This window comes from Ursus arctos, unplaced genomic scaffold (genome assembly GCF_023065955.2).
Source record: "Ursus arctos isolate Adak ecotype North America unplaced genomic scaffold, UrsArc2.0 scaffold_8, whole genome shotgun sequence".
Classification (NCBI taxonomy): Eukaryota; Metazoa; Chordata; class Mammalia; order Carnivora; family Ursidae; genus Ursus; species Ursus arctos.
The window spans coordinates 38529437-38549083 of record NW_026623100.1 but is presented as its reverse complement, the minus strand read 5'-3'; the positions used below and the strand labels follow the sequence as shown (position 1 = coordinate 38549083).

Here is a 19647-nt window from a genome sequence, read left to right as displayed (position 1 = left end):
GAGCTACTGCTGGTTGTGGGAGGGCTGGGAGGCAGGAGAAGGGAATCCGGAGAGCACCACCCTGCTTGGAAGGCAAGGCTTTCCCTATACCCAGCTCTCTCTGGAAGGAGGACTTTGGTGACTTCCTCTCCCCATCCCTGCCTTCTGCTCCCACCTGACTCCTAGCCTCCTCCAGTTGAGCTGAGGGCTGCAGCCCTTCGTGCAGAGATCACCGATGCTGAAGGCCTTGGCTTGAAGCTTGAAGATCGAGAGACAGTTATCAAGGAGTTGAAGAAGTCACTGAAAATCAAGGTGAGGGTGTAGTGTAGGCTCAGGGTCTGGGGGGCCAGGAAATATTGCTGAGGTATAGGACAACACTGAGTGTTGGGGATCTCCTGGGACTGAGACGGGTTGGGGGTTAAGGGAAGAAGTGGCACCTGTGATTAGTAGGGGGAGCACCTACGGGCTCTTAGGAGCTTTCTAGTTCGTGGTCTGTCCCAGGTTCTTGGGGCCCATGAGAGGATGTAAGGGAACCAGACACTCTCTGCCCTTGTCCAGGGGGAGGAGCTGAGTGAGGCCAATGTGCGACTGAGTCTCCTGGAGAAGAAGCTGGACAGCGCTGCCAAGGATGCAGACGAGCGCATCGAGAAAGTCCAGACTCGGCTGGAGGAGACGCAGGCACTGCTGCGGAAGAAGGAGAAGTCAGGCGCCTTCCCCGGGTCCCTGGTTACTGCCCTCCTCCTTCCTGCCAGCTGCTGTCCCTCCTAACCCGTCCCCTCCCCGGGCCCTCTCAGAGGGAGACCCCTTCCGGGGAACAGATGCCATTTTGCTTCCCCACTGCCAAGCCCACTGTGTCATCCCAGCGGAGCATGTGCTGCTCCTGGCTCGTCACCAGCAGGGGTACTCCGAGGACCTGTCAGGCCTGAGAAGTGGGGAAGGGGGGCTCTGGGGAAGGGACGCTGCCCAAGCACAGATTCTCTTTCACAGAGAGTTTGAGGAAACGATGGACGCACTCCAGGCTGACATTGACCAGCTAGAGGCAGAGAAGGCAGAGCTAAAGCAGCGGCTGAACAGCCAGTCGAAGCGCACAATCGAGGGGCTCCGGGGGCCCCCTCCCTCGGGTATTGCTACCCTGGTCTCTGGCATTGCTGGTGGTGAGTGTAGTGGGATAGGCAATGTCGGCCCAGATGAGATTGAATGGCTTCCCTCCTGTCTTTGCCTCAGTTTGACTTTTGCCCCCCGCTTACTGGATGTTCAGCCAGGAATGTGTTCGCCCAGTTTCGCTCTATGAAAGCTTTTTTACCAAGTTTTTACTTCTCCTGAAGATATGCACAGAGTCCCCCTGGTCAAGGTGGGGCATTACCAGCTTTTCAGTGGAGCTCAGAATTAGAACAACAGTTATACTCTAGCAGATGTCCCTTTTGGGTCTGGCCTTTCTGTGCCAGCCCTATATCCCAGAGGGTCATCAGCCTGCAGCAGATTAGACTAACTCTGCTGCTGTATCCAGCCATGCCTGATGCTTGCTCTTGATTGCTCCTCTGCTTGCACTTTGTATTTCTCCCTACTGAGTTCACGTGACTTTACCCTGTGGTGTGGTTGTCTCTTCCATTGCTGAGTTCTCCCAGTTCCACTTGGGGCTTGTGTTCTGACCTCTGCCTGGTCTCTAGTGTGGTCAGGGCTCCTTACCTGGAGTTTTTCTAGTTCTGAGGCCCAGTCTCCCCACTTTTCCTGGACCAAGGAGGTGGTCACTGCCATGTTAGTTCTCGTCTGCTCTGTAGTTTTTCAGTTTCTTTCTTACCTCCAGAAGACAGACTTCTTGCCCTGAAGCCCTCAGGATCTCTAGAGCTCCCCTGCTATGCCTGTCTTGTTCTCAACAAAACCCCCTTCGCTGGTGCCTCTTGTTCTTGGTTGGTGACCGAGTACTTGTTGGCTTTGGACTCATGTGGTACAGTTGGCTGCTGTTCTTTGGCCAAAGGGTCTCCAGAGTTACCACGTTGTGTTGTCATAGCACAGGCTCTCTAAACAGATACTGGTTCTGATTCATGAAACTTCCCACCAAAAAAGAGCGTTTTTCACCCCAGCACAATGGGGAACCTGAGGAGGAGGGAATGCGGCTGCACCTTTAACTTCAGCTTTGCTGCTGCAGAATACCAAGGGTGCAGACGTCTTAGGGTCTCGGGAGTGTTCCCTCTGCCCTTCTTGGAGATGGAGTGTGAGGCAAGGAGCAGGAACACCTCCTGCCCCAAGTGCTTCCTCCAGCACGCACCCCCACTGCCACTCTTCCTCACACCTCGCCCCTCTTTCGCACATATTTGCTCTTCCTCCAGCGCAGAGGGCAAGGGCAGCGTCTTGTTAGGGGGGAGTGATGGTTAGGAAAGGGTTTTCCTGTAGGTCATGTCCAGGATTCCTCTGGTGTGGCCCCTTAGCCCCCAAATCATCTAACTCCTCTCTCCTCTTTTCCTGCTCCCCCATGGGCAATCCCGAGCACAGAAGAACAGCAGCGAGGTAGAGAGCCACCTCGGCGAGGGGTTACCAGGGTTGTGGGAAGTGGGTCTGGGGGAGCAGGGTAAAGACTCCCTCCTTGGGAGCAACCAGGACTGGAGGTGGGAGAGGATAAGAAAGGGGATGAGCAGGGTTGGGGCCCATCTTCCACCCTCTGCGCTTGCGGCTGATGACATTTGTCTTGGTACACACAGGCGGTGCACCTGGGCAGGCTCCAGGGTCTGTGCCAGGCCCCGGGCTGGTGAAGGACTCACCACTGCTGCTTCAGCAGATCTCGGCCATGAGGCTGCACATCTCCCAGCTCCAGCATGAGAATAGCATCCTCAAGGTGAGGGCGTCACAGGAAGGACTGGGGCGCAGGTGGAGTCTACCTGCCCCACTGATGATAGATGGCAGGGTCTTCTATCATCTCTTACCACCATTCCTCTTCTTCCCCCCACAGGGAGCCCAGATGAAGGCATCTTTAGCAGCCCTGCCCCCTCTGCATGTGGCAAAGCTCTCCCCCTCACCTCACGAGGGCCCTGACAGTGAGCTAGCAGCTGGTGCGCTGTATCGTAAGACCAGCCAGCTGTTGGAGACATTGAATCAACTGAGCACACACACCCACGTAGTAGATATCACTCGTTCCAGCCCTGGTATGGACCCACCAACCCCTGAGATGTATAACATACCGCCTCTCTTTACCCTGGGGATATAACCCCTACCCAGGCAGCTGCCATACCGTAGAGGCTCTTCCTAGCATTGCTTTCTGGCCTCAGTGGTCAGTTTGCTTGATTCACCCATTCTCTTATGTACCTGCTCCACGAGAGGGTCTAATATCTGCACGCCTAACCCTTAATCCAGTACAGCGGCCTGCCTGGGCCTTGGTGAGCCTCACTAGCCTTCCTTCCCCACAGCTGCCAAGAGCCCGTCGGCCCAACTCCTGGAGCAGGTGGCTCAGCTCAAGTCCTTAAGTGACACCATCGAGAAACTCAAGGTTAGCTCAGACCCTGCCCTTCCTCAGTCTACAGAGTTTGCTTCATAACGTTCCCTGCTGGAGCCCTTAGCACATTCATTTCCACAGGCACTGCCAGAGTTCCAGTGGGCCCAGCCCTGTGCTAGACAGCCCACTGGGGAGAAGGTAGAGGGCAAGGCAGGGTTCCTGCCTCAGAAGCTCACTGTCATGGTGCAAACAGAAGACACAGTCTCATCAACAAAATGGGTTGAGCTGGGATCATTTTTATTTTATTTTTATTATTTATTTATTTATTATTTATTTATTTATTTATTTATTTATTTTTAAAGATTTTATTTATTCATTTGACACAGAGAGAGACAGCCAGCGAGAGAGGGAACACAAGCAAGGGGAGTGGGAGAGGAGGAAGCAGGCTCCCAGTGGAGGAGCCCGATGCAGGGCTCGATCCCAGAATGGCGGGATCACACCCTGGGCCGAAGGCAGACGTTTAATGCCTGAGCCACCCAGGCGCCCCGTGGGATCATTTTTAGAGTGTGGGGTTTGGGTACAGCTTCTTCAGTGCTGAGATCACTGTGGGGTAGAATGGTTGGGGATGGCTTCCCAGAGGCTGTGGAGTTTGAGTTGGGCTTCAAAGGATAGGTATCTGTAAAGTAAGGATGTTGGGTGGGGATGGGGTTGGAGTGAGAGCAAAAGTATGGTGACAGAGAGGACCAAGTCCCTGCTCTCCTCCTGATATTAGTGTCCCTGTGAAACCAGGGAGATTTTGGGCTAGCCTTGGGGGTGTCCCCAAAATGAACCCTTGTTCTACTCCTTGCCAGGATGAGGTCCTTAAGGAGACCGTATCTCAGCGCCCTGGAGCCACAGTCCCCACTGACTTTGCCACCTTCCCTTCGTCAGCCTTCCTTAGGGTAAGAGGGAGCATGGGGAGGAGTTCAGGCAGTATCGAGGCCTCAGGTGGGTCCTTCCCCTCTCCCCCAGAATATGAAGAGGCCTTTGGGGTCTCAGGTCCAACAACTGCACATCCTGAGTTAACTGGCCAAATCTCGTAAGCAACTCAGGAGTCCTTGCAGTGCTTCCAGAAATTCCAGTATTTTAGCAGTTGAACATCTTTTATGAATTGGCACCAGGAGAGGCTCAAAACTCCATTGTCAGACTATGTATCCCAGTTCTGATTTGGAGTATGTGGTCACCATAGTCTGGGAGCCCTAAAGTCTGTCTTGTGGGAGCTGCCTTGGTCTCAGTGCTCAGGGTCCCTGTTGGGCACACAGCTCAGGTGAGCCTCTGACCTGGGGGCCTCTTCTCTTTGCCAACTCCCAGGCCAAGGAAGAGCAGCAAGACGACACTGTCTACATGGGCAAAGTGATCTTCTCGTGCGCCGCTGGCCTTGGACAGCGACACCGGCTGGTGCTGACCCAGGAGCAGCTGCACCAGCTTCATGGTCGCCTCATCTCCTAAGTGCTCCTTCCGCCCCATCCACTTCTACCCTCCGCCCTCCTCGTGCCATTCTGCCCGATGCACAGCCACCTCAGCTAGTCCCCATTGTAGAACTGTGTGTGCACAGCTGTCCCTGCCCTGTTCGGCTTCACGTCCACCTGTCAGTGCCCACCCCTGCCCCTTGACTTGGGTTCCCCTATTTCCATTCCTTGGCCTCTGCCAGGATTTGCTGTTCAGCTGCTCCCTCCTTCCTGAGGGGCCTCAGGGCATGTGGGGGGTAGGCTGAGACCCCACCACCAAAGGTTCAGTGAGGTCCCCCTGATAGAGGACTTCACCCTTTGATTAAAGCAACTTCTGCTTCAGTGCTTTCCGTGTGGTGTTGAGAATGAGACTTGGGCCTTTTGGTTCAGAGCAGGAGTGGAGGAGAAGGGATCCTGAGGAGGCTTTGGCTGTGCCAGATTCGAGGGCCCCTCTCTGTAGAGACCAGTGGAACGGTGTGCCCCTCACATTCACATGCAGGAAGTTACTGTGAACAAGGGGAAAAGGGCTAGACCAGGGGCTTGACACCTAAGTTATTTATGGAGTTAGGGGAGCTAGGACTTAGGATCAGCCACCCTACCTCCATGCATCTGTCAACCGGTTCCCACTCACAGCAGAGGGACCTTTCCAGAATTTAAACTGGGCCATGTTATTCCCTGCTTTAACTCCTGAAATGATTCTTCCAACTAAAATTTGAAATTTAAATAAAATCCTAAAGTAGTTGCTCTAAGTATCTAGAACTTAAAATTTAAATGCACTAGAATTGCACACAAGGCCATTTGTGTTTTGGGTCCTGCCCACCTCTCCAGCCTCTCTTGGGGCTACTTGTCCACGTGTGCATGGTGGTCTTCCCTTAGTGAATCCCTGCAGTTGCTCTGCCACCCTGTGCTCTCTCAGGCCCCTTGCCCCTGCCCAGAAAGCCAGCCAGCCACCTCCTGCCCCACCCCACCTCAGCTGACATCCTGTTCATTTACTAGGACAGCTCTGGCATTGACACCTTAGGAAATCTCCAATTCCTGTGACCTGTTGGGTGCTCCTGTACTGGAGGGAGCAGAGAATATGAACATTTTTTCCAGGTGTGCTTGGATTTAGTTGTCTTGTTCCTTGACAAGGTTTCTAACTTTTGGTTTGCTTTCTCAATAACAGAATGGGAAGAATGACGCCTTCCAGGGTTGCCGTGAAGGCTAAAAGAGATAATGCATGCCAGCTTCATACTGGGAAGCAGCTCTTGTCATTGTAGTCATCAGTTTACCCTTGGTCACCCACTGTAGACAGACTGAGAGTTCCTAGAGGATGTCTTTTATCTTGGCATCCCCTAAAACACAGGGAGAAGAGTACGTGTTTGGGAAGGAGAACTGTGAGTTTCATTTTGGAAATGGATATGAGGTGCTTGTAAGAATGTCTGAGTGCAGATGGCCTTTGGCAGTTGGAGCTGGCTGAGTCCTGGAGCTCAGCACGAAGTCTGGTTTGGAGATACGGTTTGGGGAATGAGTTGTGTCAGTGGTGGTTGGTTTGGGTGAGGTGTAGGGTCTTAATTCAGGTTACTTAGAAAACCGAATCAGAGGCGAAGCTGAAGTGCTAGTGCTTTATAGTAGTTGCAGTCCCAAAGTACTGCGAGTGAGGGGAGGGGAGGGAAACTAGGCAGGGAAGGAGAAGAAACAAGGTTTGTTTTAATGAGTTGCCCACTGCTTCACCAAGACACAGCTAGCCACCTGCCCATGTGTGCTGTCTCTGGTTAGACTGTTCACAAACACCGTGCCTGGCTGCAACATTACATCGGGTTGAGGGAGGGATGGAGAGCAGATTCACCTGCTCTCCTTCCTGTCTTCTGTCTTACGTTGCTCCAAGTTTGCCCTGTGAGGTGTTTGCTCTCCCTCACTTGCTGGGATTGTATTACTTAGCCACCAGGAAAGCCAGACCCCATGCCCTGCAGTCCCCCAAGTCCTGAAGTAGCACAGTGAACAGAAGGGCACTGGCCTACAGGACTTGGTCAAGGCAGAGCAAGCAACTGAAGGCCTGGAAATCAGGTGAGGCCACAAGTCACCTGAGGAGAGTGTCCAGGCGCGGGGAGGGCAGTCCTAAGTGTTCAAGAGCCTGCAGAGGCTCCCAGAGGAAATGTCAGGGCCAAGGAGGAGGGATTCAGGAGATGTGGTGAGCAGCCTCTGATATAGCTCAGAGGTAATGTGGCTGCATTCTAGAAAGTAGCACCTGATTGTCAGATGCCTGGTGAGCTGACCAGAGCAGTCTCAGTGGGGTAGAGGGAGCAGAAACTGGGTCATGGTGGCCAGAAAGGGGAGAGAGCAGCATGTGTGCACTGTGTCCCAATAATCGTGGAAGCTGGGTGGCCAGCGGATGGCAGACAGCTGATGCAAGCATCATTGCCTGTGGATGGCAATGGGAGCTGCTCATGGGGCCCAAGATGGTTCTGGAAACTGGGCTGTGATGATGGGGGAGAGAGGCCTAGTGAGGCACTCTGTACCAAGGATGGGGGACAGTACAGAGACTTGAGCCTCTGCTGGCTCATCCTAGGAAACGTGCAGTGCCCCAGAGCTGATGGTGCCCTACCCAGCCTTGGGGCTGAAAGCAAACCACGAGCACGAGCATGTGGGTTCCACAGCTCCAGGTGCCCAAATGGGGAAGCTTTGTAGGATGGAATACCTTGACCCCTGTCGAGAAGGCCCAGGGGCACCTGGAGAACATGGGCTCTGCGGGTGAGGGCTCCTCCTGCCTCCCTGTGGGTGTTACGCTCCATGTAGCCCTCTCCTCCAGGTATATTGAGAAACATGTCATTCACCCAGGCTGCTTTCATCTGTACGATGTGTGCCAGCTGAAACAGGCACTGCTGCTCCAGGGACACATGGCCACTACCGCTGAGGTGCGCAAAGGGGTGGCCTGGGACATTTGATCTCCATTCCTCTCCGCAAGCCTGGGGAGTTTGGGAGTGAGACCTAGACTCATCTTGCCCAAATAACTGGGGTCAGAGTAAATATGTCTGTCATCCTGTGTTTTGTTTTGTTACTTTTTCTCATAGGAAATTTCAACATTCAAATGAGAGTAGGGTGTAATGAATCTCCATTTGCCGATATCATTTCATGACCAATTATATTTCCTCTATACCCCTTTGCTCTCCTTTCCCTCCAGATTATTTTGAAGCAGATCCTGGGCATTATCTTATCATTTCATTTCAAAGTATTTTAGTATCCCTAAAAGATAGTGTTCTTAAAGAAAACTATAATACCATTATCACATCTAAAAAATTTAATTCATCAAATATCCAGTGTTCAGATTACCCTGATTGTCTCATAAATGTTTTGTTTTACAGCATGTGTGTTTGGGTAAGGCTCAAAGAAAAGACAATACACTACAAATAGTTGTCTCTTGAGTCCCTCTTTCTAAATTACCATTATTGCACTAAAACACATATGCTTTGTTTGCATATGCCTTAAACTTTATTTTTAATGTGTCAGCAATGTATACATATATATATACACACAGACACACACACGCATATATATAAAATCGTCTTGAGAATACAAAAAATACAATGTGAAGGAAGATTGAGAACATAAGTTGCCAGTACTTAGTCACTAATGATTGTAGAGATTTTCCTTTTTTTTTTTTTTTTTAAGATTTTATATATTTATTCATGGGAGACAGAGAGAGAGAGGCAGAGGGAGAAGCAGGCTCCCTCTTGAGCAAGGAGCCTGACGCAGGACTTGATCCCAGGACCCTGGGATCATGACCTGAGCTGAAGGCAGATGCTTAACCAATGGAGCCATTCAGGTGCCCTGAGATTTTCCTTTCAGTGTTTTCTATTTAAAACTTTAGTTTAAAGATTCCCTGCCGTGGCTCTGCAAGCATAGAGCTGCTGGAACGGGAGTACAATGAAAAAAAAATGGACCCAAAATAAGGAAGAGGTAAAGGAGGGAAATCAAGAGAGAATGTATTTTGAAATTAAATATAAGGATTTCCTTCATTCAGATTGCAAGCATCTATCTTCGCTTGGGCTGCTACAGCAAAATACCATAAACTGGCTGGCTTATCAACAACAAAAATTTATTTCTCACAGTTCTAGAAGCTGGAAGTCTGAGATCAGGGTGCCAGCATGGTCATGTACTGGAGAGGGTGCTCTTCTGGTCACAGACAGCTGACATCTTGGATCCTCAAATGGCAAAAAGAGAATAAGCAAGCTCTCTGGCCTCTTAGAAATGGACTAGTCCCATTCATGAAGCTCCACACTCATGACCTAATCTCCTCCCACAAGCCCTACCTCTAAATACTATCATTTCAACATGAATTTTGAGGTACACATACATTCGGTCCATAACAGCATCCAAATACGTGCTAAGAGAAGAAATTATGTCCTCTTATTTCTGCCTCAAGTTGCCCATTAATTAAACAAATTGATAGGGCCCATTGACCTGTGAAGGAATGTTCTCCTCATAGCACTGTACACAAAAAAGGAGGCTGGGGGAAGGGAAAGTGGTGGGAGAGCAACCTGCTTTTGAGGTTCTCTAGGTGTTGGGTACTAGAGCCTTCACTTTGGGAAGCCTGTCAATTAGCTGGAGCTATGACCCTTCAACTTTGTAAATGATAATGTAACACATTTCTACTGAAGAACTTTAAGACAGATAAAAAAAAAAATGTTCACAGAAATGGGCAGATACCCAGGCAGCATGGCAACATAGGTACTCATCATGAGCTAAGTGGTTTCAACCTCTCTGCTCCACAGGTCAGGTTAGAAATTCTAAACGTGCCAATGATTAAACAATGGGGCAAGCACCAAGGAAAGCTTTGCTTCACGTGCAGCAACAGGATGGAACTACAAGAAAACAAACACTTCCCTAGAATATAACTGAGAGCAGCCCCTTGTACTTCCTTCATCCAAGCCACACCTACAGGCCAAAGATATGCTTCTCCAACCAACAGAAAAGAATAGTGGAGATGTCATCGACACAACCTTCTCCCATAGGAAGGGAAGTGTGAACGTACAAGAGGGTGATGGAGCTGCAGACAGCCCTGGATGCCTTGAAGAAGGGTATAGAACAGCGCCCAGAGAAGACAACTCTCTCCATCCCTACCCCTGCCCAAATTCTGGATTTATAGTCGCTCAGGTTAGTCTATCCCTTTTCAGAGAATCAGCTCAGGGGAAAAGGAAGTGCAAGGATTTCTTGTCCCTGAAATTGCTAAGTAAGACTTCACAAAGAGGTGCGCAAGGATCATGAGATGACTGAAGGACATGAAATGTAAAAGGTGGAGAAGAATTTTAGCAGATGTTAGGGGTCATTTCTCCCTGGCCTGCTGAGCCCTTCACAGTAAGCCCCACTGTGCCTGCCTTGTTAATGGGCAGGAAATGGCAGATACACAGCAAGTAACGTCAAAGGGAACCACAAACCAGCTTGCACGCCATGGGAAAGTTAAGAAAAAGACTGTCCAGTAGTTTTAGTTCTGGGACAGAGAAGGGCTTTCCAACTTAAAGATTTGTGTCCCCAGGGTCATGGGTCATCTGTTTTTAATTTTTCATATTTTATTCCTGGTATTAGTAGCTTAAGAAAGTAGAGTTTTCCCAATTACTGATTTATAATGTTTATAAACAGCACACAAAATGCTCCATTTCACAAATAGTAACATTCACCGATCTCTTTAAATGCAATTTAAATCCTTATTTTATTTTTTTCCTCTTTTTTTCTAAGATTTTATTTATTTATTTGACAGAGAGACAGCCAGCGAGAGAGGGAACACAAGCAAGGGGAGTGGGAGAGGAAGAAGTGGGCTTCCAATGGAGGAGCCTGATGTGGGGCTCGATCCCAGAACGCCAGGATCACACCCTGAGCCGAACGCAGACGCCAAACGACTGAGCCACCCAGGCGCCCCTAAATCCTTATTTTAAACTAAGTGCAATAATAATTTAATAAAGCGTAGCTAAATACACGCAAAATACGTATATCCTGAACTGCAGGAAGGTGAGGAAGTGGCTTCCATGGCCATATTTGGTTTTAATCAAGTACGTCTTTCCACAATGAACAGGAACTAACAAATATGTTAATAAAACACTACCCCAAATGCTTATTCTGCCATCAGGTCTTTAAGCAATTCCATTCCAACTACTACTAAAAGCATGTATTTTAGAAGCTTTAATCTGATCCAGGAGAATGATTTCTCCTACAGCTTGACTATATAGTGTGTATAAGCCCCAAACCTTTCAAGTCAAAAAAGCTTTCCGATGCAAGCATTCACATGAAATTTAGTTTCTCCAAAAAATCACTTGCTATCTAATGAAAAGGATAGAGCAAATTATTTTTTAAGACATAAACATTCTTACCAAAGACTATATTCCAATATCATCTACTTAACAGAAACACAAACCAGTTCACTCTCTTTATTTTTCACTTTTTATTTAAATTCCAGTTAACATACAGTGTGATATTAGTTTCACGTGTACAATATAGTGATTCAACTGTTCACTATCTTTAATAATCTGTTAGATTACTGTTGTCTAGAAACTTGAAAATACATGAAACATATTTCAGGTATCACAGGGTCAAAAGTGACATTTAGATTTCACATATTAAACAGCTATAGTATAGCTTACAATGGCAGAAAGACACCTAATACAAGTACTACTTCATCATATCTTCGAAAGTCAGAAGGAACTGTGTGGTTCGCAAGATAAGATAACTTTTGTGTGGTCATTGAAACCCAGTAAGTAATTCAAGTATGGTAATATCAAAGCAGGCAATTAAAATCTCAAATATCACTCTTAAATTGAAGACATGAAGATTTTGTGTTTTCCCATCTTCCAATTACATAGACCTTACTGCTGAAAATATTCAGTTATTATATATGGCTGCCCCACAAGATAATGAAGCTTCAGAAATTAGAAACATGTCAGGATCTATAGTAGGCTTCATCAAATTCTTTTCCAGCCTGTTTCAATTCTTCATTCACAGTAATCACGAGTAACCTTAACAAGTTTCCCTGGATCGTTTCAAATCAAGAAGATGAAATCTTCAACTTGTTCTCGACCTTGTCTTTCAACTGACATCGCCTTGTGCATCATTTCAGTGATGAACTCTATGACAAGGTCTTCAAGAATATCTGCTGGCTCCTCTGTGTAAGTATTCTGATCACCCCCCAAAAAAATATATATTGCAATTGTTTAGAAAAAATCTCTTCTGCACCTCATCTGTTTTCTTCATCAAGGATGGGGTTTTCTTCCCTATCTTCTCGTGGTCATTTTTATTCTTCAAGTCCGTTCTTGATGTTCTGCCAAGGCTATTCAGTCCTGGACTTAGTTGGATGGCTGTGGTGCCAGGTTTGGAACAGAGCTGGATGCAGGGCCAAAGTCTCCCCAAGTCTGGAGAGACTGGAGTCTGGAGACTGGAGCTGGTGTCATGACAGGAGTAGAAGCCCATCCTAAAAGGTTATCTGTGTCACTGCCTCCATGGTTAGATTTGGAATGGGTGATGGGGGCAACATGATTGCTCATGGCATCCTCTGAGGGTGGAAGGGGAATAGTGATTTTGCCTCCAAGGGCGGTTGGGAGTAAACTTAGGTCCCCAGTGCCCTGTGGTCCTGGGCTTAGAGACCCATCATCTCTTGGTTGCAATGTTCCTACTACTCAACTTGATGGTCTGTCCTTCCTTGAAGCCCAGATCCAACTTGGGCTGAGTATCTAGTTCTTGAGATTCATTGGACATCTTAGATACTTGCTTTACCCACTTGAAGTGATTTTTGCAGAAGGATATTAAAGTCAAAGGCGTCATTTGATCTATAAAGTAAATGTCAATGAAAGCACTATGCCCAGTGTCATCCTGGAACCAGATTAGACTGTAGAAGCTGGAATCTGTCACTATCTCCTCAGCAATGATAGGGTATTATTTCTACTGGTGCCCAAACAAAGAGCTCCCATGATATTTTATACTCGAGTTGATAGGAAACCTTCCCTTTTGAAGCGATTTGGAGGTGACCAGTCTAAGTAGGGTGGCCTGAAGTCCAGCCTGTAGCTGCTGTTGGAGGCACTGGGCAGAATCTGATAGATGCTGACACTCAGCTTCATACAGAGGTCAAGGCTTGTATTTCAACTGTACTATCTTGACCCTACTCTCCATGCCTACTAAGTCTCTTTTTGTCTGTAGGTTCTTTCTTGCTTTCTTTTGCCTTATAATTTATGTGTTGAAGGAACTATTTCTCAGAGTCTGGATTTAAAATATATCCTCATGGTGTTAATAGGTTCCTCTGCCTTCCATATTTCCTATAAATTTTTAGATTTACAGCTATGATTCTCAAAGTGTGGTCTCCTGACAACCAGCATCTGCACCACCTGGAAATTTGTAAGATAAGTTAATAGCCCACCAGAGGCGCTGGCCACCCCAGAGGCGCTGGCCATCAAGGTCACCATCTTGGTGAGGCTTAGCATCCCATTTTTTAGGTCATCCACTGAAGAATAGAAGTCAAAACAACTGGGGTAGGGAGGGATAAAATATTGGGTGAGATAGTAGTTGGTCTCTTGGTGGGATGGCATGCAAGTATTTCTAGGTTTTAATCAATGAAATATTAAACATTTTTTGCATTGCATCATGTCAGAACAAACGAACTGGTGGACTTATGGTTAAAAAGTTAACTTAGTTGATTTAAGGTACTTTGAAAACTGTATGCCTACTAAGGTCCAAGTTTTCCTGCCTTTCTTGGAGAAGTGTAGGGACAAGTGTTCACTCTCCCTCAATGCTTAGGCTATCAGATCTGGGCACTTTCTAGATGACAAGGTAGCTCAGAAGTGGCAGACCCTCTCCTGGAGTTTTAGGTCGCTTACGTACTTGGCAGCTGAGGACACCTTGTTTAGAAGATCCTTGGCTGGACACTTCACCTGCGGCAATGGCTTGTCAAGTGTCCATAGAGAGTTGAAATCCAGGCCTGTTTTCCCTTCTGATCTTGGTGGAGAGGGTCAGCCCATGACTGGCCATTCTAGACAATCAGAACATATGCAAACAATTGAGCAAGGACCAACAAGTGAAACAGGTAAACTTTTGTGAACTCATGGAGTAAACACAACTTGCCTACCAAATTGTCCAATCAAACTTTGTTTTCCAAAGTCTCAGATCTCAGTGGATAAAATCTAAGATCAATTACGTGAGACCCATGTTGATACTCCTTTGTAAAAAATAAATAAATTTAAAAAAGCAAAGGATAGGTTGTATGCATTTGTTAACACTCTTAGAACTGAACACTAAAAGAGAATGGATTTTACTGTATATAAACTTTTAAAAGTGGATTAATAAAGAAAAATGGACTTAGATGGACACAATGATAAAACAAGTAGTTGACCACAACTTGTTAGAGTTTTCCTACATGTTTACACAGTGATACAGGAAATTCATTTTTAAGTGGGGGGAAAGAATCCGAACTATTTTGGAAAGTAGGCAGTTGGGCTCCCGTTTTAAATGAAGATATGTTATCTGAAAAAGAAATATCCCCACTGATGCTAGGTCAGTGAGGGTCAGAGTGAGAAAGGGTACAGAGACTGGAACTTATCCATTCTGCTCTCGATGGACACTTGGGTTGCTTCCAAGTTTGAGTACCTACAAACCATGCTGTATAAATATCCTTGTTCACGTGCTCCGGTACACATGTGCGAACGTGGAATTGCTTGGTCGTTTGGTATGTGTATTTTCTTTTCTTTTTTTTCAAAGATTTTATTTATTCATTCGACAGAGATAGAGACAGCCAGCGAGAGAAGGAACACAAGCAGGGGGAGCGGGAGAGGAAGAAGCAGGCTCATAGCGGAGGAGCCTGATGTGGGGCTCGATTCCATAACGCCAGGATCACGCCCTGAGCCGAAGGCAGACGCTTAACCGCTGTGCCACCTAGGCGCCCTGGTATGTGTATTTTCATCCTTATTAAATATTGCCACATGTTTTTGCAGAGTGGCTGTACTGGTTTACCCCCCAGCACCAGGATGGGTCCCCTTGCCTGGATTCAAGTGTTCTCCTATAGAGAGTGGGGGGAGATAAGTCTTGGAAAGAATGAGGAAGCTGGGCAAAGGGAAGGCCTTGGCTGCCTATCCAAGGAGCTCAGACTTTATTTGACTGCCCTGGAAAGCCTCTGGTGATTTTGGGACAGGGGACAAAATGCAAACACGAGGTTTTAGGCAAGTGAGCCTTTAAATCTCTCAATTGGTTTGTGTTGTGGGGAGAGTGGGGATGGTCATGGGGTTAGCTAAGGCAGGCAGGAGGTTTCAAGTTCACAAGAGAGAGATTTGTGGGGAGCTGAGCAAATGCTGCGGGGCAGAGATCCGGAGCGTCCCGGCTCTACCAACGCTTGTCCCTAAGTAACCCCATTAGACTATCTCACACTGCTTGTGGGGCTGTGAAGTACCATAGTCCTTCTGGAGAACACCGTGGCAGGATTCAGCAAAGATGAAGATGCATGTACCTAAAGATCCAAATGTCTCAAATATACCAAAACAAACAGGCAAACAAATCAACCCAAAAGAAGGGATTTCAAGAAGGAAAGAATTGTCTGCAATATCAGATATACCAGAGAGGTCTATCAAGAATTCTAAGCCCTGAAAAGCATCCACAGACTTTGGCTATTAGGAGTCTGGTGATGAGCTTTGCCAGAGGAATGTTTGTAACACAGTGGGAGCAAAAATCCCAGCACAGTGGTTTGAGGGGAGAGTGAGTGGTAGCAAAAAGTAACTGAGTGTGTAACATGCTGTCAGGATGGTTGGCTGAGCACAGACTCAGCACACAGAGACATTTAGGATGTGATAAAAGTAGCATTTCGAACTATTGGAGAGAGGATACATAGTTTGACAAATGGTGATGTAGCAGGGGGGAAAATAATAAAGTTAAATCCTTATCTTACACCATACGCTAAATTTAAGTCAGTTGACTTTTAGAACTAGATGAAAATATAGGTGTACATAAACTTGGGGATGGTTAAAGTGTTTCTGAGATTGGCAACAAAACTAGAAACCTTAATGGAAAAATATGGATAAATTTGACTTTGTTAAAACTCACACATGCACATACACGAAGCCCTTCAGTAAGGAAAAAAAGGAAAGGCCATTAAAATTGAATAAAAATGACAAACTTAGAAAAATATTACAATATATGATAAGTAATTCTTATGCATAAATAAGAAAAGAGAAACATACCAATATAAACATAAATATGAATAACAATTCACAAATAATCCAGTTGTTCAATACCAGCTGAAAAAATTCAGCCTTAATAGGAATCAAAAACTCTAGTTCAAGATGAACCAAACCCTGGGGCGCCTGGGTGGCACAGCGGTTAGGCACCTGCCTTCGGCTCAGGGCGGTTCAGGGCGTGATCCCAGCGTTGTGGGATCGAGCCCCACATCAGGCTCCTACGCTATGAGCCTGCTTCTTCCTCTCCCACTCCCCCTGCTTGTGTTCCCTCTCTCGCTGGCTGTCTCTATCTCTGTCGAATAAATAAATAAATAAATCTTAAAAAAAAAAAAAAAGATGAACCGAACCCTTACATTTACTTCTCTCTCCTCCCTAAGTTCAACTGAAACTACAGTTTTTTAAAGGAAAGAAAGAAAAGAAAAGGGAAAAATTCCAAAGCAGTGCAGGAAAACAAGTATGGTAGTTCGCCCTTACCTGTGGGGTATATGTTCCTAGACCCCCAGTGGATGCCTGAAACCACAGATGTACCGAACTCCTTATATGCTATGTTTTTTCCTATACATACATACCTATGTTAATTTGTAAATTAGGCACAGTAAGAGATTAACAACAACTAAAAATAAAATAGAACAATTATAATGATATGCTGTAATAAAAGTTATGTGAATGTGCTCTCTCTCTCTCTCAAAATAGCTTATTGTATGGTACTCACCCTTCTGGTGATGCTGTGAGATGATAAAATGCCTACGTGATGAGACTACGTGAGGGGAATGACATAGGCGCTGTGATGCAAGTAGGCTTAGGCTCCTGCTGACCTGCTAATGAAGGAGGAGCGCCTGCTTCCGGACCACAGTTGACTGCAGGTAACCGAAACCACAGAAGGTGAACCTGCGGGGAAGGAGGGATTGCTGTGCGGTAGATTCTTTAGGATCTGACACCAAGCACTTGTCCCGTTGGCAGGAAAGTCCTCCAGCCTCACTCCATGCGCGTGGTTCAGGTGGGACGGCCACGTTCCTGCAGAGCCGGCTTCCTAGCTGTGGCTGAATGGCTCAGGCTGGGGCACAGTGAGGGGAAGGGATGCCTCTCACCACCCCACCCCCCCGCCCTCACCTCGGGTTCTATTTTATGGAAGAGACACATCATCGTCGATTGGAAGACCAAATACAGCTTTACCATTGGTCAAGACTTAGAAACCCTGTGGTACGTTCTTGGATAGGCTCTCTTGAGCCTATTTAATGGCCTATCGTTTCACCCTCGTAACTGGAGAGATTGGAAAGCCCCACACCTTATTTCTCAGTGTCCCTTGCTGCTAGAGTTCTGGACGTAAACTGAACTTGCATCACACTTGCTGAGCAACTGCCTCCTCACACGGAGAGAAGAGGGATCCCCTGAGAATTAGGCAGAGTGGGACAGCCCTGTGGCCCCAAGACAGCAGGCATTGTGGCAGTCGGGGGTAGTGGGGGCATGTCAGGCCGTGTGCCCCAGCCTCCACCCTCCCTGGCCCTTTGCTCACACACAGCAGGGCAGAAAGGCTCTCACAGTCAATAAGAACTCTTAGAATTATGTGCTTTGTTTTAAGCAAAAAAAAAAAAAAAAAAAAGAGTAAGAATGTGCATTGGTTGACAGCAAAGGTATCATTAGAGCTGGACAGAGGAAGAGGCAAGCGCTCCAGTGAACCCTCAGTGGACACGGGACACAAGCAGGAAAGCCCTTTGCTGCCAGAGCAGTCCCCTCCCTATTTCCTTTATCAGGAAGGATCCTCAGCCTGCAGACCTGTTCCCTTGGTGCATCCTGGCCCCTCACCAACTACCCAGGGTGAACCTCACCCTCTAATTCCTGCATGAAGTGAAAAACAAAAACAGACATCAAAAGCTAAAATATCTGAACTAAATACCCAAATGATTTAAGCAAAACCTGGGTGGGTAGAAACCAAAGGGTCTCCCTGGAATGCTTGGCAGTAACAGCTCAACGGGTCTTCCCTGCTGTGCTACAATCTACTCCGAAGCCAATCATTCCATTCTCATACAAAGTCCTGCTCCACATTCCTTGGAGCTCCAACTCATTTGCTGACAATTATGTCTCTCCCTAGAATGGCCCAATCCTTTTCCTCCCCAAACCTGCCCTGTACCAGGGAAACTGCCCCCCAGTTCCTGGGGTACACTGCATTCCTCCATCACTTAGGTCTTTGTGTTTATGGCTCCTTCCCTCCTGCCTGCTGTTCCAAATTCCCACCCCTATACCCTTTTCCTTCACATCATACTGAAGGCCATTTTTTCCATGAAGTGTTTCTTTTTCTTTCCTTCTTTCCTTCTTTTCCTTCTTTCCTCCCTTCCTTTCTTCCTTCCTCCCTCCTTTCTTTCTTTCTTTCTTTCTTTCTTTCTTTCTTTCTTTCTTTCTTTCTTTCTTCTCTTTCTTTCTTTCTTTCTTTCTTTCTTTCTTTCTTTCTTTCTTCTTTCTTTCTTTCCCTCTCTCTCTCCCTCCCTCCCTCCCTCCCTCTCTTTTTTTTTCCAGAGAGAGAGAGAGTGTGCATGTGAGGGGGCAGTGCAGAGGGAGAAGGAGAGAGAATCTTAAGCAGGCTCCATGCCCAGTGCAGAGCCCGACATGGAGCTCCCTGAGGGGCCCACGTGGGGCCTCTGCAGGTTGAGTCTCATGACCCTGAGATCATGACCAGAGCAGAAATCAAGAGTTGGATGTTCAACCAATTCTGCCACCTAGCTGCCCCTCCATGAAGTGTTTCTTTAACACACAGGGCCTAAGCTACGGCCCAGGACTTCCAAGGTAAGCAGTGACCATTTGTGAAATGAATCAGTCCTCTAAATACATATGGTTTTTCTTTTACTGAACCCCTGCCTCCCTTTGTGCTGTTTTATGGGGCCTTGCACTCTTCTGCTTGTGTATTTGCCTAATCCCCGATTTGCTGGAAACTCCCTGAGGCTGGAGGCAGTGTTTTCTGGACCAGGCTGTACTATCTGCCCCAGATGAGGAGTTTCCTAGGTTGCAGTTCTTTCAGAGCTAAAACCAGGAGAGTGTCTGGCAAACCAAGGCGAGTCTGTCATCCTAGTCTCGCTAGTCTGATTCCATGCATTATGGAAAGAAAGTAGGATGTAGGCTTAAAGTTACAGCTCAGCCACGGCCTCCAAAACACACCTTCCCACCTGTCTGCTGCATGAAACCCCAGTGAGCTAGGAACAGAGTGAGGACTTTATAAGATGGTAAGTTTTCTAGCTGAAAGAAATGCTAAACCCTGAAATGTGGGTTTGAAGACACTCAGTAGATCTACAGTAGGGCCTGGGTAAGAAAAGGGGTGGAGTTCATTTCGCAATGGAGCTTCCAACCCCTGTTCTGCTGCCTACATCTGTAAGTCCATGGGCTAGTATTACACTCTCTGAGTCTCAGTTTCTGTATCTGCAAGGTTTCATCTGGGGATGAAAATCCTCGCCTGGCAGGACTGTTGAGAGTTAAATAAGGAAGGTGTGTGTGTCACTGAGCCCAGTGCTTGGTGTCCAGAGATGCCTAGGCTACCAGAGATTTCAGCATGCTCCTCTTTCTCATCCCTCCTACTTAGTGTGCCAACAACCCAAAA

General features: G+C 47.2%; 2 protein-coding genes and 1 pseudogene across 11 annotated transcripts in view; 2 read left to right on the top strand and 1 right to left on the bottom strand.

Moving 5' to 3' along the window:
* DCTN1 (dynactin subunit 1) overlaps window positions 1–5232 on the top strand; it is a 29837-nt gene extending 24605 nt beyond the window's left edge. For 4 of the 10 annotated variants that reach the window (XM_048222502.2, XM_044392120.3, XM_026482619.4 and 1 more), the window contains 8 exons: window positions 166–291; window positions 538–680; window positions 967–1133; window positions 2676–2809; window positions 2924–3116; window positions 3378–3457; window positions 4255–4344; window positions 4754–5232. In XM_048222502.2, the coding sequence (XP_048078459.1) occupies window positions 166–291; window positions 538–680; window positions 967–1133; window positions 2676–2809; window positions 2924–3116; window positions 3378–3457; window positions 4255–4344; window positions 4754–4891 (1071 nt within the window). In that variant the 3' untranslated portion in view covers window positions 4892–5232. Of the gene's footprint in view, window positions 1–165; window positions 292–537; window positions 681–966; window positions 1134–2469; window positions 2485–2675; window positions 2810–2923; window positions 3117–3377; window positions 3458–4254; window positions 4345–4753 lie in introns of all 10 variants that reach the window. The other 6 variants (XM_044392119.3, XM_044392125.3, XM_044392123.3 and 3 more) reach the window with 2 other exon arrangements.
* Window positions 5233–5340: 108 nt separating this feature from the next.
* Window positions 5341–19647, top strand: part of SLC4A5 (solute carrier family 4 member 5) — a 128288-nt gene continuing 113981 nt past the window's right edge. Inside the window, exons 1-8 of the mRNA XM_057308947.1 lie at window positions 5341–5985; window positions 9642–10023; window positions 10625–10872; window positions 11860–12023; window positions 14621–14784; window positions 16758–16927; window positions 17025–17264; window positions 18576–18842. The gene's annotated coding sequence lies outside the window, so the exon portion shown is untranslated. The remainder of the gene's footprint in view (window positions 5986–9641; window positions 10024–10624; window positions 10873–11859; window positions 12024–14620; window positions 14785–16757; window positions 16928–17024; window positions 17265–18575; window positions 18843–19647) is intronic.
* On the bottom strand, window positions 12189–17207 carry LOC113268269 (adaptin ear-binding coat-associated protein 1-like; annotated as a pseudogene).